A 24,340-nucleotide genomic window follows, 5' to 3' on the forward strand; every position below is an offset into this window, starting at 1 on the left:
AGCATGTTCCTCTCTGCAAAGATGCACACAATCAAGATGTTAAAAGTTTTTATTTCCTACGTGGACTAACAATACATTTGCTGAGTAGGCCTAGGAGGAAAGACATTGGATCTACTTCAGTGTTCATCTTTAAAATATCGCTTTTCCCCCCCAGAATACTCAGCCAATAACAAAATGCTTTTAAGGTTTGCATCGGGCTTTTTTTTCTCATTCTGCATGCAGGTCCTTCCCATGGGGTCCCGCCCAGATAAATCAGTGCAAAAGAAACAGGCGCTCCCGCCGCTGATTGGCTCCGCGCTGCGTTCAATCACTGAGCTGTAGTGATTCCTCTCAGACGGGCCGGAGCGGGCGGCTTGTAAAGTTACGGCTCAGTTAAATGTCAAACAGAGAAAACACAAACAGGTTTTCGCTACTGGACGGATCTACTTCTTCATTTGAATACTAAAAGACAGCGAAGGAGAGGATTAAGAGACAATTTGGATTAACTTCACACAGCCACTTTCTCTAAATGGACTCTCTCGGATTGAAACGACCAAGGACGATTTCTGATGAGAAAAGGACAAAGTTCTTATTAATGTGATGGGCATGTTTGCTTAAAACGTCACCAGACCGGACATTTGAGTGAGGATGACCGCCTTCACGAGGAAGGTGCAGCAGGTGCTGTGCGTCCTGCTGCTGTGTGCTCTCCAACTGTGCGGCGCGCAGACACAAGGAGGTGGGCACACACACACACACACACACACACACACACACACACACACACACACTTTTTTTTTTTAAATACTCGAGTATCCGGGAACATGTTTGACAAATCCCTGTGAACACATGGATCAGAGCTGCTCACTCGTTTAGGAGAACACCTGTCCTCCCTCACTAACCGCAGACACGAGAACCTGTTCCGCACACGTAAAACTTGTTTGCTGTGAGTCACTGCACCTCTCCCACGACTCTGTGACTCTGTGTGTGCTTTATCATGTTTGTCTCAATTGTTTCAAGGCTTTGCGACAGAGCAGCCCAACCTTACACCGCCTGTTGACTGACAACCGCTGTCAGCCCAAAAGAGCTGTAGCCTACTTTAAAATGGAAAAAAAGCTTTACTTCTGATGAGTCTAACTCTCTATTTATCAGTAAAGTCAGTGTTGAGTGAAGTATTTAGATTTTAGTTTTTTCAAAGCATCAATACCACAGTGGAAATTTTCTCTATTAAAAGCAAATGTCATGTTTTATGTTGTAAAAGTACTATAAGTATTAGCAATGAATTACTTACTGGAGAGCAGAATCCAACGTAGCAAATTCTCACAATTAAGAAGATGCAATTTCATTATGTTTTATATTTTTGCTTGAAAAAATATTTTAAAAATGATCAAATCAGTTGCAGATTATTTTTTGTTAAAGCTCTAGTTACAAATTGTGACTCCAACAAATGTACTTGAGTAAACATTGCAATACTGCTCTCTGAATATAATTAAGTGTGTCAAAATTGTATTTGATTAGAGCACTCTCAGCAGGGTGTAGGTTTTGTTTTAACATTAGACGGGAACACATAAAATTGGGGCTTCTAGGGGCCTCCATACTTTTTAAGTACCAATTTGTACTTTTTCCGCATCAGTTTACAGTGGAAATGTGTTTAATCTTTTCAAAATAAGTCATTTGCTATTTTCATGTTTTATTTGGCGGGGGGGTCGACAAATGCACATGTTCTAAATATCGAGGGGGGCGCTTGGAGCCTACGCCTGAATGATGAAATGTACTCAGTTATTTTCCACCACTGAGGGTAGTGACAGAGAGGTGTTGTGATTTGAATCTCAGCAGAGACTTTGTGAACTTTGACCTGGTACTCTGGTTGTGGTCACCTGGCTGCAGGTGAATCGAGTGGTGTTTTGAGATTGAAAAAAGAAAACAATATGAACATCACTCTTTAGGCAGCTGTTACTCAGGTGACACAGCCTCTGGCACCTGAACTGAACACCAAATTGCACACGAATAATGCAATTTGATCACATGAGAAGGTTCATGTGATTTTTTTGGAAAGAGATCCTTCTGTGCAATTAATGCAGTAAATATTGTCTTAACTTCACAACCAAGTTTAACAAATACAAAGCCACTTTAGTACCCTTAATATTGAAGAGTAACATTGATGCAAACCTTTGAATAGAAAAGTTAATTCTGAGTTATAGAGTCCTTAGAAATAAGTTTCTACATTTTCTGGAGTTTCAAAAAGTTTATTTTGTCAAAGCTGCATTTACTGTCATCACTCTGCTCTTTAAGTCAGCTGTTGAACAGGATTTTGTTGTGCAGTAATAGGCAGTTATGAAAGAGGCTGTTAAGTTGTTATGTTGCTGTAGAAAGCTGCACCTGCACACCAACCTTTGTATGGACATGTAAGCTGTGATATATGAGATTAACTGGTCAGTAGATAATACAGTAACTAATGATAATATAGTTTGGTCTAGCATTTGGAGTCATTCAGAGTGCCTTTTTCTATGTTAAACCTGACATTTTAGATCTTTACTGCACCTTTCTGCAGGATGCATGGGCTTGGTTATTCAGACAAATCAACAAACACATTACACAAACATGTTCATGTTGTAAACAACACAGGTACTGTCAGCTTGTAGCACTTTCATTTTCCCATACAGCTGTTGTGCCAACAGGAAGTGAATTTTTATTTAACAAATATTATCATGACAAAACAGTGCACATCAGTTAAAGGTCTCAGATGTTACATATGTGATGTGTCAGAAGAGGCTCGGGTTGTAAGTGTAAAAGACCTGAGTGTAAAATTTGATTTTGTATCCTTCAGTGAAACAACAACAGTTGTTGCCTCTTTAAATTGCTTCTGTACTTTTACAGGTGTGACATCCATATAGCTGATGCGTCAAAAAGCAAATATGCTGCTGCTCCTGTTGCCAAAGCATGATGTTAAGCAACTCTCTGCGTCAGCCTCAGTCTGTTCACTGCAGTTTGAGCAGTCCTGCATGTTGGGGACACAGAAAAGAGTTCATATGTACACAACCTCTGGCTGTGAATGCACCACAAAATGGAATAGTTCATGTGCTCAGGTGTCTGTCTTTGTGTTTGCAAGCGTGCGTGTATGCGCGCACTCACTTGTGAGGTATGCTGTAATCTCTGGCACATCCTGTGCCAAGTTTCTGTTTACCTCAGTCATCGTCTCAACCGCTTTATTGAGCTTATTTATCTCCTCCTCCCTCCTTTCTTTTCTTTCTCTCCCTATTTTTTTTTAAACCCTGGTAGCAGACTAATGAAAATAACAGCTGAACCTGTTTTGGTCATGTGTTAGGTTACACTTTAGCACTGAGGACAATGAGACCATTTTTCTTTCAGTTCATGTGCTGTATATGATAGTGATGGAATAAGGCAGACAGGCTGTAGAGCCTGTTAAGAGTGAGGAGACACACAGAGTAAAGTGTCAGTGCACAGACACAGAAGCCTGGCTACATGTCTTGATGCACTACACTTGTTTTGCTCTCTTTTAAAAAAGAGCCATTGTGTGCATGTGTGTGTGTTGATGTGTGTGTGCTTTTCTCAATCATCCATCTGCCAACACTGAAAGTCCTCTTTTGACAGAATAAACCCACTCGGCTTGTTGAGATTTCCAGCACCCACAGCTGCAGCCTGTGTATTGTCTTCATGACTGACATACCATTTTGTCACATACTGTAATGCATGTGTGCAAACCAGTTTATCCCCTTTCAGAGTGGGCTGTGCTCGAACTGCGTGCAAAATGTACATACTGTGGCGTGTGGAAGGTTCTCGAGCAAACATGCGCAGATGTTCACTAGTATTTCCCAACAGGCAATTCAAATGGTGCAGAGTCAACAGCTAGTCATCCACTGATAGCTTAACTAAGGTGGAGTAGATAAAGAGCGTCACACTTGAGCAACTCATAAATTGACATCATTTCAACTGAATGGCTTTTAATGATCAAAAGTTTCTGAGAGCAAATTAGTCACTGAAGCTGATAACCCTGACATGGAGCAAACTGGGGAGTGCAATGTATAGAAATGGCTTGTGCTAGAGCATGCACAAATGTAAATGTTAAAGAAATCGTGTCCTGTGTCATTAAGCAGTGCTCTAGTGATTTCACTAGTACAAATGTAACTTGCAAGAAATGATTTCAAAAGAGATGATCAAAATGGATACAGAAGAGGCCGAGATATATCACAACCCAGTCCCTGTATGAGTCAAGCTCTAAAAACACCGGGTCCTTCTTCTAGTGCAACTAATTAGATTTTTATTTTGGCATGCTTATGTTACATCGTATAGACTATGCGTATTATTAATTTCTGACAGCTGCGATATCTACCATTGCTGAAAACAACAGAAAATTGACAACAAACTGATGTAAAATATATGTAAAATCACCATTGCTGGTAGTTGCATCTACTGTTGGGCCGAAAGGCATTACAATAATAATATTACTTTTTACAGTGACAAGAAGTGTAAATAATTACTATTATTTTTTTTATCAATAAAAGTAAAAGTAAAGTTACCTCAAAACGAAATTACTCGTTATGCGTTACCTTTCCTTACTCTCCGGATTAATTTTCTGCAATCGTGGCACCAGAAAGTCAGAATGCAGCAAGCTATAGCTAAGTCATTCAAATTCAGTGGCTGGAAATATTCGCAGTATTTTGATTTCTTAGGGAAGAAAAATAACAAAACTACTGTTCTTTCAGGAAGTGGTATTAAAAATCTTTTCACTGCGAAAAAAATGTCCTCAAACCTCCGGTCTGAAACAGCTATTACGACCAAGGGCACAATGACGTGATGTTCCAGGAAACACACCGTACTAAAGGTGAGCACCTGTCGGTCGTGCAATTTTGGCTGGGAGTGGTGACTTCCTGGAGCCCCTGACGGTCGCCTTGCTACTGCACAGAGCATAGAAATAGTGCTTCAAATATCCAGCCATTAAAACTATAACTATATATACTATATGCAACGTTTAACTATGTACTGATATAGAATATAATGCTGGAAGGTTAATTCTGTCACTCTCAGACAGCACTCAATGGAAATGTTGCCATTGTACGTTTCTGCAAAAAAAAACCAGATAGGCCTATGTTACATTTTTACATTTCATTTTCACATATATCAACCTGTCTAAAGTAACATAATATATGAGCTGACTTGGTCATGAAAAGGTGGAGGAGATGATGGATGGACAACTAGGCGATGTAGCTGTCAGCTGCAGACCACTATTGTAGGTCAACAAACAATACTGCTTGTGTTTCCACAGGGGATAATGGCACAAAAGGTGGTGTTTTTTTCTTTTCACCAAAACCTGGTATTTTAAGCTAAAATCTGATCTTTTCCTCACCTTAACCAAGTATGTTTTGCACCTGAACATATCGTCAAACGAACCACAGTTTTGTTGAAATGCAAGGAAATGTAAAGTTTCAATGTATCCTCTTTCTTAATGACATACAAATGTTAATGTTGTATTCATGGTTTGCAGAAACATACCACGCCTGCATTTATTTGGGCCATTTGACAGACAATGGCTGGCTGTTTCCCCCTGTTTCCAGTCGTTGTGCCAAACTAAGCTAACAGGCTTTGGCAGTAATTTTTAGTATAACAGACTGATATGAGAGTAGTATCAATCTTCTCATCCAATTCTCGACAGAAATGCAAATAAGCGCATTTCTCAAAATACTGAACTACTCCTTTAACACTCATACAATCGATTCAACTAAAAAGGAACTAAACTGTTAACAAATGAGTACAGCTATGTCGTATAATTTAGCATATTGATGTGGTGCAAGACTGGAAGTTAGCTGCCATCTTGGAGTAACGCAGGAAAGCTCCCAAGTTGAAATAACTGGAAGTTTTTCTGTTTTTTTTTCGTTCATTTTGACATTTCATGAATTCAGCATTAGACCCTTCATACTTATGTCTTTTTTAAACTCCATGCCCCCAGTTTGACACATTTTTGTAAGAGATGTTTAGTCTCCATAAATCCAGATTAACCATATGACAGGCTTATATTCTCAGATTTTAAAAAGCCACTTAAAGAATCAAACCAGACATTACAGAGCTGCTTTCACAGGCTGAGCAGAACTCCTCCCGATGAGAAACCTGATCTTAGTGTTAAAAATCAGAGAAGATCCACTTTAAAGAATCAAGTCATTCACTTGTGTTTTGACTTGTGTTTATGTTGCTCAGCAAATTAAAGAATGGCGTGAAAAGAAATCAAAAGCAAATGTCACTGTTATGAATGAGATATTATTTCTGGAAACAAAGTCTTGAGTATCATAAACAAAATTCCATTCATCTTTGTTGTATTGACGTGCCAGCTGAACTTTCCAAACTACATCAAACCAAAACTACTTTGCAGGGGGGAAATATGTGTTTTTGTGATGTGAGTGAACTGATTCTTTGATACGATTTGGTATAGTGCCACTTCCTGTGAACCCAGTGTTCTCAGAAATACAATAAAGTGTCTCTTATCAGGACTTTATGGACATTGGACATGCTCGAGGCACGCATCTCTCTTATACACACACACACACACACACACACACACACACACACACACACACACACACGCACACACACACACTGTGCTTTGACCTCCCTGCTGGGCCTTGTGAGGTTAATAATCATTAGCCTTTTTATGCCCTTGTTGATCCTGTTGTTCTGCTAGGCTCTATTTTGACTCGATGTCAGGAGAAGGAATGTGTTTGTCGAGCGTACTTCGTGTGTGTGACCTGAGTGTGAGTGTGGTTTAACAAAAACATTCCTCAGATCCTTACTGAGGCCAACAAAATCAACAACAAGCCAACAAGGGTTGATTGGTTCACGGTTACGCTTAGACTTAGGTTAAAGGGTCACTTCACCCGAAAAATAGATAAATAAATAATCACTCTTGCCTGTAGTGGTCTCAGGCAATGCAGGTGGTTTTTGTTTTATTGGCACAGTTTTCGACACAGTAGTCTTTGAGTTTCTACCAACATCCTAATGAAAAGGAGGTGAATAGAATTTTCTTTATCATGCTCACAGAATTAAAAATCACTTCAAAAAAAAGAAAAAAAATAACAAAAATGTCCTTATTACTCTGGATAACCCTCACACTGCTATGTAAAAACTAGTCTTCATTGGAATCGGCTGTCTCTATAAGGGATAAACAGCGAGCAGGTCATCTTTGGGAAATAAACCCTGGCGCAGGACCCCTTAAGTGGTTTATTTCGCAGTGATAACCTGTTGGCAGTGTACATTACAGAATGAAGAAGTCAGTACAATGTGACACAAATGATGAGGATTATTTTATTCATTTTAAAATGATTTTATTGCATCAAATGGAGTCCATGATCAGAACTGTGACCATAGCTATGATCTATAATTCATAGCAGCAATCTGCTTGAGACTAACAGACTGTAGAATGGTGTAATTGACCAATCAGAATGAAGTATTCAAAAAAGATGTGCAACAAAGAAGAAGTAGTCCCTGAATGAAAACTATTGACAGAGTTTTCCTATATTCTTAATATTGTATTTGACACTTGAGAAATATGTTGCTGTTTTCTTTTTCAGTCTTTTTTTCTCTAATTCTTTGAGCAACAAACATGAAATTCCATTCACCTCCGCACAGAAGCAGCCCACTGGGCAAAAGAATAGCCCTGTTATATACCAAGAGCTTATAACATATTTTAAAATAATTATTAAATGTATTAAAAATACATAAAAACCTGCAAATAATTATATATATATATATGTATAAACAAAGTCCGGCATAATCCCGTGTTCATACTGTGAATGTTTTTTTTTAAATATATATGCAGATTCTGCTTACTCTTTCATCAAGACCAAGACTGGATTTATACCAAACTTTTCAACCTAGAACAACTGAAATCTAAATGTCTAAAGATAAATAGATGTACAATAGGCATTTATTTAACATATTTTCAACATTAAATTGGTCAGTGGGAGAAATTTTGACAAATAAAACCAAAAATTCTTAACATGGTGGGAAGTGAGACAATATGTTTGACCTGACAGGGACTGAGAAATGTCTCTGTATGTGCAGATTTATACTACATGGCCCAAAGTATTAAGATGTTCCTATAACACCTGAACATTGGGGATTAATGTGCTGCGGTAAAAGCCTCTGCTTTTCTGTGAAGGCTTTCCACTCGATTTTGGAGGCTGGTTGCGGTGATGTGCTCTCATTCAGCCACAAGACCATTAGTGAGGTCAGGGTCTGATGGTGAACTTGTTGTCAAGTTTCCAATTTATCCCAACGGTGCTGGATGGGCACAGATCAGTCAAGCTCTTCCGCACCAAACTGGGTAAATCCTCTTGTTTGAGGTCACAGTCACATTACAACAGATCTTCCTAAACAGTCACTGTTGGAATCGCACCACTTTTTGAAATATTGTATGATGTACTTTTAAGATTTCCCTTAATTGTAACTGAGGGGCATGGACCGTTTGAAAACAACCACAGACCAAAAGTATGCAGGCATATTGTACTCGTTACAATGTGTACATTACAAAAGTGCGTGTTATTATTTTCAGACAAAGTATTGACACTGAGATCAACAGTCACGTGAAATTCTCTGTCCTCTCTGTCCCTCCACTTTCTCTCAGCAGCTTCTCTCCTGTCTGACATTTGAATAGCAAAGCAGCCTTCAAGTGAAGCTGAATGGCTGAACTCCCACAGACCATAAACAAGGCCTCATATGTTTATCTCAGAGAGGGACATGCCTTGTGTACAATCCTCAGCTTGTTGCAATGTTACAGTACGTTCATTGATATTGTGCGAGCAGAACACGGTGGTTTGTAGTGAGTGACATAAAACAGTCTTTATAAGAGCGAACGCTGTGTCCTCATAAATGACTTAACACAATATGCACTGTTGTATTTGTATTGTAATACCACTGTGTGAACATCAGTTTCCTTTTGACTTTTGTGGTTCTAGACCCATTCCATTTGGGAGAAGATGTATGTACTAATATAGTACTGATAAATTATATCAAATTGAATTGAATGAATTAATGTTTGTTAAATGACAGAGCTTTTGTTATTCTATATTTTTCTTAGTGACAATAAATCCCCTGAAAATACCAATTACTAGCCACACAATATACTGCGTTTTTTTCTTCTTCCAGGGCCACATTTTTAGTTACTGGCGTTTTTACAAATATCATATTTTCATTTAATTCTTATTTAGACTATTCTTGTATTTATAATGAACACACCAACAGATCCAGTTTCTCAGCATTTTTATTTACACAGTTGTTATATTTTGTAATATATTATAAATATTTGTACACATTCCTCATATTATTTCTTATTTTCTATTGTGTTATACTGTATATTGTAGCATAATGCCCATATTCTTTTTCATTTAATTAATTTTTTCCACATGTAAGAGCAGCTCTAAAATGACCCAATTTCCTTCCAGGGATCAATAAAGTGCATATGGTTCAGATTTTAAATCTTACTGCTGGAACAGAACTTCTGGTTTCACTTTGGCTCTTTATGTACTTTTATTTAAAAAAAAAAAAAAAACATAAATTCAACAGTGTATTTGTTGGGGACTGTTTTCAGTTGTGGATGAATATACATTTTGTGTGCTAATAAGTATTTACCTGTGGTGGGGCCAAGTCATTGTTTTGAGTCTGCACTCAAGTCCCCAGTCAAGTCCTTTGTCCTAAACTTTAAGTTTTGAGTCATAAGTCATAATTCAGAATATGCTCTTCACCAAATATAACAACATTTAAGAACAGAGGATTAATATATTAATTTTTATAAAAATCATGAATTCTTTTTAAAATGTGCACTTACTTTCTAAAAGAAGTTTGTTGGAAGTTGTTACATCTCTGTCTGTGACTTTCTACCCGCACGGTTTTCATACTTCATTTTGGTTTTTTGTGGACCACCACATACTTTTTGTACGCAAACAAAATGATCTTTGCTATCATTTTTTTCCAACTGGTAATCCGTTTCCTTTTTTACGCTTATTAACAAGAGTTCTTTCTCTACTTTTCTAGTGGTCCTTTGTACCGGCACCAAGAATGGTCTGAGCACGACAGGAAACTCAGAGATCCAGTACACCCTGATGAAGGAAATGTACACGGGCTGTGAGATTGTGATGGGCAACCTCGAGATTAACATGATGGAGCACAACAGAGACTTCTCCTTCCTCCAGGTAAGGCTAAGAACACCATGGAGGCATCACAACAAGTCGACTGGTACACTTCCTGCAGAACTGCAGAGGTGATGTGTCACTGAGAAAATCTGCAAGGTAACCAGTCCAGACAAGGACGTGGACTAACCTGATGCCAAAGACGATCACACATCTGAGCTGTTTATCTTTACTGGATGATGTCTCTGTCTCAGTGGCGAAATGAGATAATTTATGTCGCCTTTTCTTAATCAATCACTGCACTGAAGTCATGGTGACTAACAACACAAGCAAAAACACACCTGTGCTGCCAGGTGGTGACTCTGATCACAATCACTATGACTAACAAAATGAGAGGAGAGTCAGTAGTTGTTTTTCTGTTCACCTGGGCTCAGTTCAGTTTATATATATATATATATATATATATATATATATATATATATATATATATATATATGAACATTAGGAGAAAGAGAGGGAGAGAGAACGAGCAATTCTTAGAAACTACTTTGGGTGGTGTCATTGTAATAAGTGATAAATTAGAGTTAAAAATAAATACATTTTGTTTGCTATTTTTGGCACTAAATCCTATATTATTCTTATTTATTGTACACTATAACACTCAAACAAATCAAGTGCAAACAATAAATAAATTACATATACTACCAGATTGTATTGAGCAATTTAAACATTTTATTTATTTATTTTTTCTCTGAAATCCACCCTGAATCAACCCTTCTGCTGGGATCAGGATAATCCTGATTGCTTTTTTTTTGCTTTTTTCTTTTGATTAAAGGTATCCCATCCTACTAAAAAGTTTCAAGCTACACAAACTGGAGGCTTGATCCAGATGAAAGCCAAGGCTGGATAATGTCATCTAATCCAATTTCAGAATATATTAAAAAAAACAACCAATTTTCAGTGTTTGATCTAATCCATTAGTTTAAATCATATCAGATTACTTTCTGACCACCCTGTACTTTCTTTAATTTCTCTTCCATGATCACTTTTACAGTCCATCAGGGAGGTGACGGGCTACATCCTGATCGCCCTCAACGAGTTCAGCCGCCTACCTCTTGACCACCTTCGTGTCATCAGAGGCAGCACGCTGTACGAGGGTCAGTACGCTTTGGCTGTGATGATCAACTACCAGAAGGACGGGCCACATGGCCTGCAAGAACTGGGCCTGACACACCTCACAGGTACACAGGAAGTCACTCGGTCAGTGTGTTTAAGTGTGGGAGGCTGGAGCAGATAAGGATGTCACACTTGGTTACTGTCGAGCTCTCACACCCACACAGTGCAGCCGCACCTACGGCAGCGGTGTGAGGAGTCGCAGTGATGTGAAGTCCCTGGAATGTCTCAACCGCCACTGTAACATGAGCTCCTGCACATTGTACTGAGTTTGTATGAGCCGTAGTAAACAGCGAATGGCAGAGTATGATAGGATGAGTCATGGATCTGTTCGGGCTTGCTTCCCTAATTGTGTTTTTTCCATTTAAATGTTTGTATGCCACCAACAGAAATACTGGAGGGAGGAGTCAAGATCATCCAGAATAAGTACTTGAGCTACGCTCCGCAGGTGAACTGGCTGGACATCGTGAGGGATGGAACAGCTCATATTATGATCGCAGACAATGGGCCTGAAAGTGAGTGGAAAGGATGATACGCCTTTCATTTTAAAGGAACATTTCACCCACATTGGCAAAATGGCATTTTATATGTCAAGTACTCAACCCTTGTGAATTTTTGAAGAAATCTTTTTTCTCGCGTGCCTCCGTGAACAAAGAATCCAGTGAAAATTCTTAATTAAAGTAAAAATTAATGAATAATAATAAAAAATAATAAATGAAATAAAAACAATAAATTAATTGAAGTCAAGGGGGTTTGTGTTTAATTACAGCAAAACTAAAACAAAAAGTTCCCTTTATCAAGTTGAATGCTCAGTACTTCCACATGCATTTTCACTAAAACATTACTATTTAAAACACCCAGCATACACATAGCACAGCAGCGCAAGTGCATGGATTTGAGTTTTGAATTATAATGAGCATCACTCAAACACACTTGCTTGCCCAGGCACGTTATTTGTCCATACACAAGACTGTTTATGCTGAAGTGTTGTACATAGTAAGGTTTAGCAAAAACGTATGAAATGTTTTTACAAAAACTGAGCACACACGACTAGATAAATGAGACTAGATTGTACTGCGAGAGTTATGAGAGTTTGTAAAGAGATGTTTTGACATAGTTTTGTTGTTGGCATGGCCCCCTTAGAGCAATTCATTGGAATTTTCTCTTCTTCATTCACTGGAGGCATGAAGGAAAAACAATGTTTTCATCACAGATTTAACAAAATTTGGGTGAGTAATATAGAAATGATCATGTGTGGTTCAAGTATTCTTTAAATGTCAAACTTTTGTCTGTTTTCAAATGTAAAAATGTATCTACTGATGAGAAATTTATATCTTAGAGCCTTGTAACGAAGCATGCGGAGACGTTCCATGTTGGAGTCCAGGAAACGACACGTGCCAGATCTGTGAGTGACAACAGAAGCAACCTTCATTTTTTTCAACTCAGTTTTGTAACACAGTGGTTCCCAAGTGGGAGTTGTGGCCCTGGGGTGCCTTACAGATGAACCAAGGGAGCAGCAAGATTTTTGGGTTTCCATTTGTACTACATTAAGAAAACAAGGGAACATTTAGATTAACAAGGCTAAATTTTGAGTTTTCAAACACTGAAACAGAAAAAATGAACACTGGAACCACCATATTAAAAACCATGCATCCAAATTCATGCAGATACTTAATATTTCATCACATATTGTGCATCTGATTTGTTGTGTGATTTTAAATCCATTCTTATCACAGAAAAGCATGGTGTAACTTTTAGATGAGTTGCACATGTGGACATTGTATGAGCGAGCATGGAGGGTAAAATCAATGTAACGGCATAGTGTCTTCCATTTAAAAAAAAATGGAAGACACTGCTGCAATAGATTAAGAAATTAACAAACTCGCATCTCTTTCAGTGACAAAGACTGTGTGCGCTCCTCAGTGTAATGGCCGATGTTTTGGTAGAAGCCCGAGCGAGTGTTGTCACATTGAGTGTGCTGGAGGCTGCACTGGACCGCTGGATACAGACTGCTTTGTGAGTTTGCTGCTTCCAAACACATTTTTCACAGAGGACATTTAGACATGACAAAAAAGCACAGGTGAAAATATTTAAATATATGGCTGAATTTCATTTAGCTACTTCAGTTTCAGTGTCCACTTGTCAGTGCATGTTGGCTCGCTGTCACGCCGTCATGCCTTTAATACAACAGAGAGCCATCGTTAATGTTCATAGACACACCTACCATTTCTGCTTTGGAAATAGACCATCATGGACATAAACACACAAAATAAAATGTGTTTTTGACCATGTTTTACAATGTTTTACAGGCTTGCAGGAACTTCAACAACTCGGGGGCCTGCGTGCCTCTGTGTCCCCAGACCCTCATCTACAACAAGCACACATTTAAACTGGAGCCCAACCCCAACGCCAAGTACCAGTATGGCTCCATCTGTGTGGCCCAGTGCCCCCGTGAGTCCCACACATGCTGCCCACACAGAAAAGATGCGTATTTCTCCTTATAGCATAGATGCATTTTTTATATTTAGATGTTTTTATTTGATTTTTCAAACAACAAACACATTATACTGCATCAACATTTGCATCACACCCACCCACTGGGAGACTGTCCAGCACACCAAGACTGGGAAAATAACTAATGCATAATAATAATAATAATATCAAAGAGAATATTAAGAACAAAAAAAAAAACTCACATGCTAAAATATAATAAATAAACAAAATAAATACATAAATATAGAATACTTCTATGGATTATGGTCATCAGTCACAGGCATCATGTTATGTTTCTTGTAATCACTGCAGTTTTTTTTTTGTTGTTACCATAAGATTTTGCTCAGCATTCAAAGCTTTTCATAAAGCGTCAGCTGCCACCCTGTTGTAAAAAACTGCTTATATCTTACTCTTTTCCATGAATACTAGCATAGTGTTTAAGACAATTCAACAGCTTCTTCATATTTTTTTCACAATTTGAGCCATTTTTTGTTTCTGTTTTCCAGTTAACTTTGTGGTGGATGGCAGCTCATGTGTGAGCAGTTGCCCGTCTGAGAAAATGGAGGTGGATAAAAACGGAGTGAAAAGATGTGAACCCTGTGGAGGACTCTGTCCAAAAGGTATTTAAGACATTTCAACAGCTCCTTCACAGTTGTCCCACTCTGTCAGCAAGGGTTTGAGAAGTAACCGTCACAATGTTAAAACACCCAAGTTCTATATCATCCATATTTAATTTAATTTGATTTAATTGTATTTGACTTGATTGGATTTGATTTAATGTGTAAGTGTCATGTATAACTGCCCTGCTGTTTGGGATAGATAAAACCGCAAAAAAATATTCAATTTCATTTGTTGATCATTTGCTTTTTTTTGTGTAAAATCTTAATCTGCAAAATAAATATAAATGTCAAATGAATGTATTCAAGTAAAAATCTAACATTTCCTTTTAAAATGTTGAGAGAAATCAAGTAGATTAAAATAGAATGAACCAAATATCTCAGAATAATAACTGCAGTATTTGAGTAAATGTACTGAGGTGCTTTCCAACGCGGCTGGTTGCTTCTAATTGACTTTATATGTGTTTATTTTTTCTTCCTCCTCTTCCTCATCTTCCCAGCTTGCCACGGCACAGGAACACCAACCAGACAGACAGTAGACGCACTGAACATTGACAGTTTCATAAACTGCACTAAGATCCAAGGCAGTCTGCACTTCCTGGTGACTGGGATAAAAGGGTAAACAAATGCATTCGTTTTAATACAATGAAACAGAGCTTTTACTGTATTTAGTGGGTCAACAAGTATTTTCATCTGTGCTGTGTTGATGTTTTTTGCAAAAGGCCTTCATTTTTTATTTTTCTCTGTTTAAAGTGATAGTTATAATAAAGTACCAGCCCTCGATCCGGAGAAACTTAAAATCTTCAACACCGTGAGGGAGATTACAGGTGTGTGTTTTTAAACTGTCAGCGTACTGTTGTTTTTAATATTACGTCACAGTATTTGCGCTCTGTCCTCTTGAACACTATGTCTTTATTTTCAGACATCCTCAGTATCCAGTCGTGGCCTGAAAGCATGTCTGACCTGTCGGTCTTCTCCAACCTCCAAACAATTCAGGGCAGAACACTTTACAAGTGAGCAGTGTTGTTTTTCTCTCCCTTTGTTCTAACGCTGTTTTTGTTTCTCTAGATGACTAAAGCTGTGTGACTATCATGTTGTTGTATCTTTCACTGCATTGCAGACTAAACCTTCATGAATCTGATTATCTTGTATCTCTTTGCTCCCTTGCTGTATCTCATTTTTACCCCACATAGAGGAGTGAGCTCTAAAAGGTACAGTAAAAATTGGCATGCCCGCCTGTATTCACCTCAGTTTAAAATCATTTTTCTTGGTCCAGATGTTATTATGCTATTTTATTCTAAAAGGGCATATTCAGTGCTGGGATTGTGTGACTGAGTTGGTGACGGGTGCAGCTCTTTAATTAGTTCATGTGTTTTTTTGCATGCTCTTTCTGATAAAAATTGAATGTATTTGGCTGCAAAATTTGGGGATCTGAAAATGTGGTTGTTTTTAATGGAAGTAATTGTGCAATTTCAAAGACATGATTTTCAAGGTACTATTGTTTTTTTAAGATTCACAAATTAAGATGTGTCCACTCGAGTCATAAAAATCAAGTTTTTAAAATTGAATTGGTGAAATTCAAACACCACCGTGGGCTACCAAGAGAAGCGAGTAAGCCTGAATAAAATCAGGCTTGTGTCCGATCAGTTTGCGTTCTGTAATGGATGTGATCGTACAGAGTTTCAGAAAAGTAACTGGAGGACACAGCAGGGACTGCAGGACACTAGAATATTTTAAATGTATTTGAGAACCCTAAAAAATATATTAAAAGGAATACTTTATCTCCAAAATGATCATTTTCATATCAATTACTTGCAATTGAAGTACAATGGGGACTCAATGTATTTGTTATTTTTGAACAGCAAAATTGTATTAAAACATCTGTCTACAATTTGTCACACAACTTTCTTCACAAAATTAAGGTACCACACAATGAGTAATTGATCCATAAATGTTAATTTTGCTTGTGAGGTATTCTATAAATATAATGTTTTTGAAATTGCAAAACTTTTAATGAACATCTGAGAAATTCAACAAAATTTAAACCTCCCATGTACAGAAAGATAGTTTTCAAATTAAAATGCCAGTACCTTCTTTGCTTCCAAATTGTTTTAGACACAGTCACACCACTTGTCAACGTTCATCCCTTAAACAACATTTATTGACTTCTCACTGTTTCAGGGGATACTCTCTTCTGGTGATGAGGATCCGCTCTTTGACCTCCCTGGGGTTACGCTCACTGCGAAAAATAAATGATGGTGGCGTCTACATCACAGGAAACAAAAAGCTCTGCTACCATGACACTGTCAACTGGACGCGTATCTTGACCAGCGGCTCTAGGCCACAGCGACGCCACAAGCACATCGACGTCAAGGAGAACAGGCCAAGACTCCAGTGTGGTGAGAGAGGGTGGATCATTTCTAACCAGCTCTGTCTTCATAGTTTATGATGATGTTACAGTATTTTTTTCTGCTGTGTGTATAGTTAATGAGGGCCATGTGTGCGACCCCCTGTGCTCCTCTGATGGTTGCTGGGGCCCGGGGCCAAACCAGTGTGTGTCCTGTAAAAAATACAGCAGGGGGGGGACGTGCGTGCCAGATTGCATGTTCTTAACTGGGTGAGTCTTTACACACAAACTAATAAGATGAATACCAATAATGACAGTGTTTGTCTTAATATGAGTAATGTTTGCCGTAGCTGTCCCCAGTGTTTCAATCTTATCTGAAGTCTGTTGAGAGATTTTTAGAGTGATTGACTTTCTGAATGCAGGGAGAGGCGGGAGTTTGCTACTCGATCGGGGGAGTGTAGGCCTTGTCACCCTGAGTGTAAGGTCCAGGAGGGGAAGCAGACCTGCACAGGCCCGGTATGATTTTCACTATTCGGTCACAAACTGATGCCAAACAAAAGACTGAATAGCTGCGCTGCTTTGTATTAATATTCACAAAACAAGTACTCAATGCTTAAGAATTGTCGTCATAACTTCAAGTGTGTTGGTGCCCCCTAGTGACATGATGATGCTTCTTATGATCACTGACTTCAGTTTACATTTTTTCTTGTTTTGTGCGTCTTTAAGGTCATTTGGGGATTTTTTAAAAAAAATTTTGTTTCTCCTTGTGTTCATTCTGTGTGTCTCTTTGTGGTCTTTTTGTGTCACTTTGATGTCAATTTGTGTCTGGCAATTTTTGGTTATTTTATGTCTTTTTGTTAACATTGGTGGTCATTTTGTGTCTCTTTGTGGTCATTTTGCGTCCTTTTGTGCACATTTGTAGTATTCTGAATCTCTTCCTAGATGGTATGTGTTAGTTTGAGCAACATTTACAGGCTAGGTCCAGTGGGACTATCACATTTTGGGCCCCTGGACTTCTGTCCATAAAATAATCCATTCATGCTTATACCCTCATGCTTATAGTCTACATCCTGTGAGTCTATGAGCCTAAGGGCAGCTATGATATTCATCCATGCCTTTGTTGTCTTAGGGCACTCTATTAATTTTAGCTGTAGTAAATTCTAAATTTGCTGTTTTATTAAAGGCCAAAATCCAGTATGACTGCAAAGACAGACTTGGAGTGTCCCATCTTTGTTAAGCTTCTTTTGCTCTCCTTTCAAGGGGGCAGATCAGTGTGTAGCATGTGCGAGCCTGCAGGACGGTCCACACTGTGTCTCCTCGTGTCCCGAGGGCCTGATGGGAGGGGAGGAAGTCATCTTTAAATTCCCTAACAAGCAAGGACACTGTAAACCGTGCCACATTAACTGCACCCAAGGGTAAGAGATGAGTAAAGCTCTCTCTCTGCATTTAATCTCATGTTTATGCTTATTTCAAATATACCTCTTCTCTGTGTTAAGGTGCCACGGCCCAGGACTTGGAGACTGTGCGGGCTCAGCACAGTACATCTCTGGGTAAGTTCTCTGCTCTGTTTGACATATTATAAACAGTTTAGACATTTTGATTCGTTATCAAGTCATCTGTTGTCCCTTCCTTCATCAGACAAGCAACCACAGCCATCGTACTGGGAGTGATCGCCCTTCTCTTCGCTTCATTCTCTATCTTCGTGCTGACTGTTCTGTACCGCCGAGGCCTCGCCATTCGTCGCAAGCGAGCCATGAGGAGATACATGGAAAGTGGAGGGGTGAGTCAGAGTCTGAAATGTTCCCAATGTTGTTGTGCTTGAGTTAAAGTTTTGTTTGAACACATGTTGTATATGCCTACAGAGTTTTGAGCCTCTGGATCCTGGAGAGAAGGGGTCTAAAGTCCACGCTCGGATCCTGAAGCCCACAGAGCTCCGTAAGATCAAGCTGCTGGGTAACGGAGTGTTTGGATCAGTCCATAAGGTAATGGTGATTGTGGTAGTAGTCTATACAGTCACCTTCTTGCACATTTGACATTAACAAATTATGAATCTGTCTCTCTGCCTTACATCACAGGGCATTTGGATCCCTGAGGGTGATACGGTAAAGCTTCCTGTGGCCATAAAGACGATTCATGATCGCACTGGACGGCAAACCTTCTATGAGCTGACAGATGTAAGAAATCATGACATAAAGGAAAACATCTTTTAGATGTGCTTCTTTGTGAGTCCCCCTTGGACTCACAGAAGTTTCATGCCAAATATTATCTAAAGAAACATCTCAAATCACTCCTACAGCTTTTCTCTGCTGTTGATTTGTATGTGTTGTACGTTTCAAGTACTTTCTCCACAATATAGCTAATTTATTACTGATTTGAGGAATGTTTATTTGCAATATAATGAACATACAGAAGCCTGTTGTGTTGCTGGAGCCTGAGAAATGTGGTTTATATGAACCTTTAGATACTACTCTTTGGAATCTGAATATTTTAGGATTTATACGTTGACATTTCCTTCTAAAATCCATAATGATTAACTGTAAATGTCGCTGCAGCACATGATGACGATAGGAAGCCTGGACCACATTAACGTTGTCAGGACCCTGGGTATCTGTCCCGGTGCCAGCCTGCAGCTCGTCACGCAGCTCAGCAGTCAGGGCTCCCTGCTGGAGCACGTCAGGAACTGCAAGAACAAACTCAGCCCACAGAGGCTGCTCAACTGGTGTGTTCAAATCGCAAAGGTAAACAACCAACATTTTTATGTGTGTCCGTTTGTGTGAGGACAGGTACTTTTTTAAACACTGCTGGGTCTTTTCCATGTATATCCAAGCACTTAAAGGCTTTGTTGTCCTTTCTCATCAGGGTATGTATTACCTGGAGGAGAATAGGATGGTCCACAGGAACCTGGCTGCCAGAAATGTGCTCCTGAAGAATAATTACACTGCTCAGATCTCAGACTACGGCATTGCAGACCTACTTTACCCTGATGACAAGAAGTACTTTTACAATGAGGTCAAGGTCTGTAGCTCTGCAGAAACTATGCAATACTCAGTGACATGATCAAAGTTCTTAAAGAGACTGACTTGAATTTATTTTGCACACTGCTTCTGTTTACTCACATTCACTCAACACTTATTCTGTAATTATTACTGAACTAATCCATTTTCTGTGTACGTCTTTAGACACCAATCAAATGGATGGCCTTAGAAAGCATCTTGTTTCGCAGATACACACATCAGAGCGATGTCTGGAGTTACGGTGAGTCCCATTTTGGATAGTATAAAGTGTTTATGAAAACCGTAGTGAAGTTGTGGATATTTCAGTTGCACCAGTCGTGTTGTTCATGCGACACTAAAGCTGTCATCCTCCTTTAGGTGTGACGGTATGGGAGATGATGTCCTATGGGGTAGAGCCGTACACCATGATGCGTCCACAGGATGTTCCTGATCTGCTGGAAAAGGGCGAGCGCCTGTCCCAGCCTCAAATTTGCACTATTGATGTCTACATGGTCATGGTCAAGTGTGAGTGTTTTTCTTCTATCCTTTTTTTACATCTGGTCTAAACTACAAAATGACAGCAGTAATGCAAGGTAATGCTTTTTAGCCATGCTAGCAGCAGGCAGCAGTGTTGTATTGATATGTCAGTTGATCCACCACTTTGATAAAGACTGAAATAAACAGCTATTTGGTGGATTCAGATTGCCATGAAATTTTGAACCATCATGTTCCCCAGAGGATGAATTGTCATCCTCTTGTGCCAACATAATATTGATTTCTGACTTTTAGTGAAATGTCTTAAATAACTACTGTATCATGCTGCATTTCCACTGCATGGTGCGGCATGGCTCTACCCAACTAAACTTGCTCTTTTTGGTTTTCCATCAGCAAAAGTTTTGAATAGTACCTGGTACCTCGTACTTCTTGTAACCATCTCCATCGAAGTTCTAAGCAATGAAAACATTGTGTTAAGTGCTAATTAGCAAATGATAGTATGCTAACATGCTGCACTGTGGTAAAACATTATGCTGTACCTGCTTTGCCTCACCATCTGCATGTAAACATTATTTTTGTGAGCATGTTGGCGTGTGACACCAGCATTGAGCTCAAACATCACTATACCTGAGTACGGCTGGATCTGCTAGCATGCCTGTAGACTCTACATTTGTTTTACTTTAAATTACATTTTAATTAGTTTCAGATGTCCTTTAATGTGCATTACTTTGATAGAATGAGTGGTAAACTATGACTCTTATTTTTAATTTCCAGGTTGGATGATTGATGAGAATGTGCGTCCAACATTCAAAGAGCTGGCGAATGAATTTACGAGAATGGCCCGAGACCCACCTCGCTACCTGGTGATCAAAGTAAGAAAAGCTTTGTGTTAATCAGTGGGCGCCTAATTTGTTTAGCACTTGTTTGTTTTTTTTAGCTGTGGACAGAAATGTTTTGTTTATTGTAGCCCTTCAGTTAAAGTTTACGTGCAGTATGCTAATCTTTGTCCTACCTCTGTCTCCAGGAGGACTGCAGCCAACAGGACTCAGCCCCGGATGAGCTCGTCCAGCGGAGTGCAGACCTGGATGATCTAGACCTTGAACTGGAGGAACAGGAGGAGGAGGTGGTGGATGGTCTGACTCCAGGCCCCCACCACCTGTCTCAGTCCAGGAGCCTCAGTCGCCTCTCCAGATTGGACACTCACAGAGTAAGAGACGCCTCTTCCTATCAATGTCATGGCCAATTTATATCTTGAACTGTCCTTTCTGTCACTTCCTGGATCTGAATCTCACTCCTGTCTTTTCTTGTAAAGGTTAATCTTACTCCAAATGTGGCTGGATATCTGCCCATGACCCCTGGTGTTGACAACGCAGGACAGGTAGCTAAAATGGGCTTTTGTGATGAAAACTGTTTAAACATATAATCATCATCCTCCTGCTCTTTCCTGTCTTTGCCATTTTACTAATGCAGGTGTGTTTGTTGTGTCTTGTGCAGGCCATGTGGCAGTCACGCTCTCGACTGAACTCAGCTCGCACCGTGTCTGAGAGCTCAGAAGGCTGCGGCACGGCAGTTGAGCTGGAGATGAGTGAGGACTTTTCTCTGGCAGGGAGCCTGAAAAGACGACGTCAACGCGAGGACAGCGCTTACATGTCCCAGAGGGACAGCTTGTCTGGCGGGCCACCAGAGACTCCATCACCAGAGATGGAGGAAGAGGACCAGAACGGATACGTGCTTCCTGGAGACAGTCCTGAGAGAGGTGAGGGCGTCATTCAGGTTGTTGACTGAAAATGAGTGTAGATGTTCAGGGTTTATTCTGCTGTGTCACAACCACCATTTTATGGAAGGACTAGAGAACTGCAGTGTTAGTAGGCTGATATTTTTTGTAAAGTTCCTACGAGGGATGCGCTGAATTTTTTGGCCGATGTTTAAAATAACAGTTTGGCTTGTTTGATACAGATTTTATTTTATTATATTTTATTTTTATTTTTCAGCTTTTGTGCAAGCGACACAAAGAAATCTTCATTATAAAAAAAATTGAACTGTCTAAAAGTCATTCAACCCTTCATCCCACTAAATTTTAGTGAGCACAAATTAAATCATACAAATATATCAAACAGCCTTTATATATAAAGATATATATGCACATACTACTTTCAGATGAAAACATTTTTAAAAATGAATAAATAACTGCTTTAAAACCCCTTTACTATATATAATGCATTGTAAGTCCTCAAATCTTTTTTGAAAATTAAAAAAAAACAAATATCTCCTTCAAACACCTGTTTAAATGGAAATTTCTTGTCAAAAATTAAATTTCACATGACTATATTTGAAAATATGATGATAACATTATAATATACCTTCACCTAATTCCACCATTTTTACTGTAGACAGCCTGAACTTGAATGCATCATAATGTAACTCAACGCAACCTCCGTTACTTGTTAGTTGCAGCCACCAGCTGCTAGCATTAACTAGCTCTCTTCCTCCTGATTTCAATGTGAATTTGTTATTCACAATGTTGCATTACACATCCCTGATGGCCTGATAGTGAGTTTACTGGCTTTTTCTGTCCAGAAGGCGACCTGGGAAATGCCATCTTATTTGTCGACTGGCAGATGAAGGCCAACAAGGCACATACAGGCCGACACTGATGTTTTGCCAATAAATTGTTGCATCTTTCGTTCCTTCCTAACACAAACCTCTCTTTATTGAATTTTTCAGATACCCTACTTTCCCCATATCGAGCCCCTCATGGCAGGACGGACAAGTCTCATTCCTCAGGCATCCTGGATGATCCAGATGAGGAAGAATACGAGTACATGAACAAGCAGACTTGTGTAACACCTGTCTCGCCCCGGCACAGCAGCCACTGGCTGAAGCCGAACAACAAGCGCACCTCCTCTGTATCGTCACAAGCAACAGCATGCTCAGGTGACACCGCAATGTCTGTGGAGGTCAGGAGGAGCAATCACAACTCTGACTCAGAGCAGCAGGGATCTAATGAAGTTCAGTATGAATACATGGACATCAGAGGAAGTGAGAAAGACGGAAGCCCTCCAGTGCCTGACCCTCCTCCTCCTCCGCCATTAGCAAGGATGAGCAGCAAGGTGGAGGATGAGGAGGAGGAGGAAGAGGAGGATGAATATGTGGAGGACAGTAACTATCACTACACAAATAGACAGCCGAAGCTGCGTCAAGCTCTTAAAGACAGGAAAGAGCTGAAGATAGAAGGAGAGGATGAGGGCGAGGCGTATGAGTATGAGGACATGGACTCCTTTGCTGCCCCACGGCCTGGAGATGCTGTGGTGTACCAGAATCTGAGGAGAGATGGGGAGGCAGCAGGAGGAGGCGCAGAGGCACATCGATCTGGGTTTGAGCCTTATGTAACTGTGCGGGCTGGAGTCGGTGTCGGGAAATCTCCAGCTAGCGACAGATCTTTTGACAATCCAGACTACTGGCACAGCAGGATGTTCCTGAAGCCCAAAGCAGTGCCGACATGAAGAACATTTTAAATCTCTTAGACGTATTCATGAAGGACCCAAAATAAAAGCCATGTTAATAATGTAGCCTATGACACAGTTTTGAAAAACCGAATGTGTGATTTTTTTCACAGCTTTGTTGTTTGTTACAGGCTGACGTTATGTCTTGAATTCAGGCCTTTGATTTTGGGACATTTCCAGAAATAATAGCACTGAGAACATTAACAGAAATGAACAGATTACAAGCTATATTTTTCTGTTTACATTTTGAAATGAACAAAACTTGCTTTTGAGGACAAATGTGTTTGTTTGGATTTTTGACTTTTTGAGACCTCTTTTATTGATGATATATGAAATAAATTTTCTACTCAATAAAGATATTTTGAATCATTATTTGAAGCACTGTTTTATTTTAACTTGCCTTTTCAACATGATCATGTGTGAAATGTATGTTCTTCAGGCTGAAATTTCACATTCAATAACTGAAATCACAATGTGGACCTTTTCAACAGCCATTTGTCAAAAAAAAAAAAAAAAAAATTGGATTCCTGGGCAGGCAATAGTGCAAATTTCTATGAATTTCCCTTCTCGGGATCATAAAATCTTTTTCCAGAGATTTCAGTCAGATCTT

General features: G+C 39.4%; 1 protein-coding gene across 1 annotated transcript; it reads left to right on the forward strand.

Moving 5' to 3' along the window:
- The first annotated feature begins 316 nt into the window (after nucleotides 1-316).
- On the forward strand, nucleotides 317-24,102 carry erbb3a (erb-b2 receptor tyrosine kinase 3a). Its single transcript, XM_042503938.1, has 29 exons — nucleotides 317-715; nucleotides 10,015-10,172; nucleotides 11,164-11,350; nucleotides 11,672-11,797; nucleotides 12,622-12,687; nucleotides 13,180-13,298; nucleotides 13,592-13,733; nucleotides 14,282-14,395; nucleotides 14,893-15,010; nucleotides 15,146-15,219; nucleotides 15,315-15,405; nucleotides 15,586-15,603; nucleotides 16,574-16,791; nucleotides 16,877-17,009; nucleotides 17,162-17,255; nucleotides 18,000-18,154; nucleotides 18,236-18,289; nucleotides 18,378-18,519; nucleotides 18,602-18,721; nucleotides 18,815-18,913; nucleotides 19,292-19,477; nucleotides 19,599-19,754; nucleotides 19,919-19,994; nucleotides 20,111-20,257; nucleotides 21,002-21,099; nucleotides 21,252-21,434; nucleotides 21,540-21,605; nucleotides 21,722-21,983; nucleotides 22,952-24,102. The coding sequence occupies exons 1-29, from the start codon at nucleotides 628-630 to the stop codon at nucleotides 23,728-23,730; spliced, it is 4,269 nt and encodes a 1,422-aa protein (XP_042359872.1). The 5' UTR covers nucleotides 317-627; the 3' UTR covers nucleotides 23,731-24,102.
- The last annotated feature ends 238 nt before the right edge of the window (nucleotides 24,103-24,340 follow it).

This window comes from Plectropomus leopardus, chromosome 2 (genome assembly GCF_008729295.1).
Source record: "Plectropomus leopardus isolate mb chromosome 2, YSFRI_Pleo_2.0, whole genome shotgun sequence".
Taxonomy (NCBI): Eukaryota; Metazoa; Chordata; class Actinopteri; order Perciformes; family Serranidae; genus Plectropomus; species Plectropomus leopardus.

What these genes read in the sequence shown, in the direction of transcription:
- erbb3a (XM_042503938.1), top strand. Translation starts at nt 628, where the DNA reads ATGACCGCCTTCACGAGGAAGGTGCAGCAGGTGCTGTGCGTCCTGCTG. An exon ending in GGTGTGTTCAAATCGCAAAG is followed by an intron (nt 19,478 to 19,598) that starts GTAAACAACCAA and finishes CTTTCTCATCAG; the next exon opens with GGTATGTATTACCTGGAGGA. An exon ending in CCAGATTGGACACTCACAGA is followed by an intron (nt 21,435 to 21,539) that starts GTAAGAGACGCC and finishes TTTCTTGTAAAG; the next exon opens with GTTAATCTTACTCCAAATGT.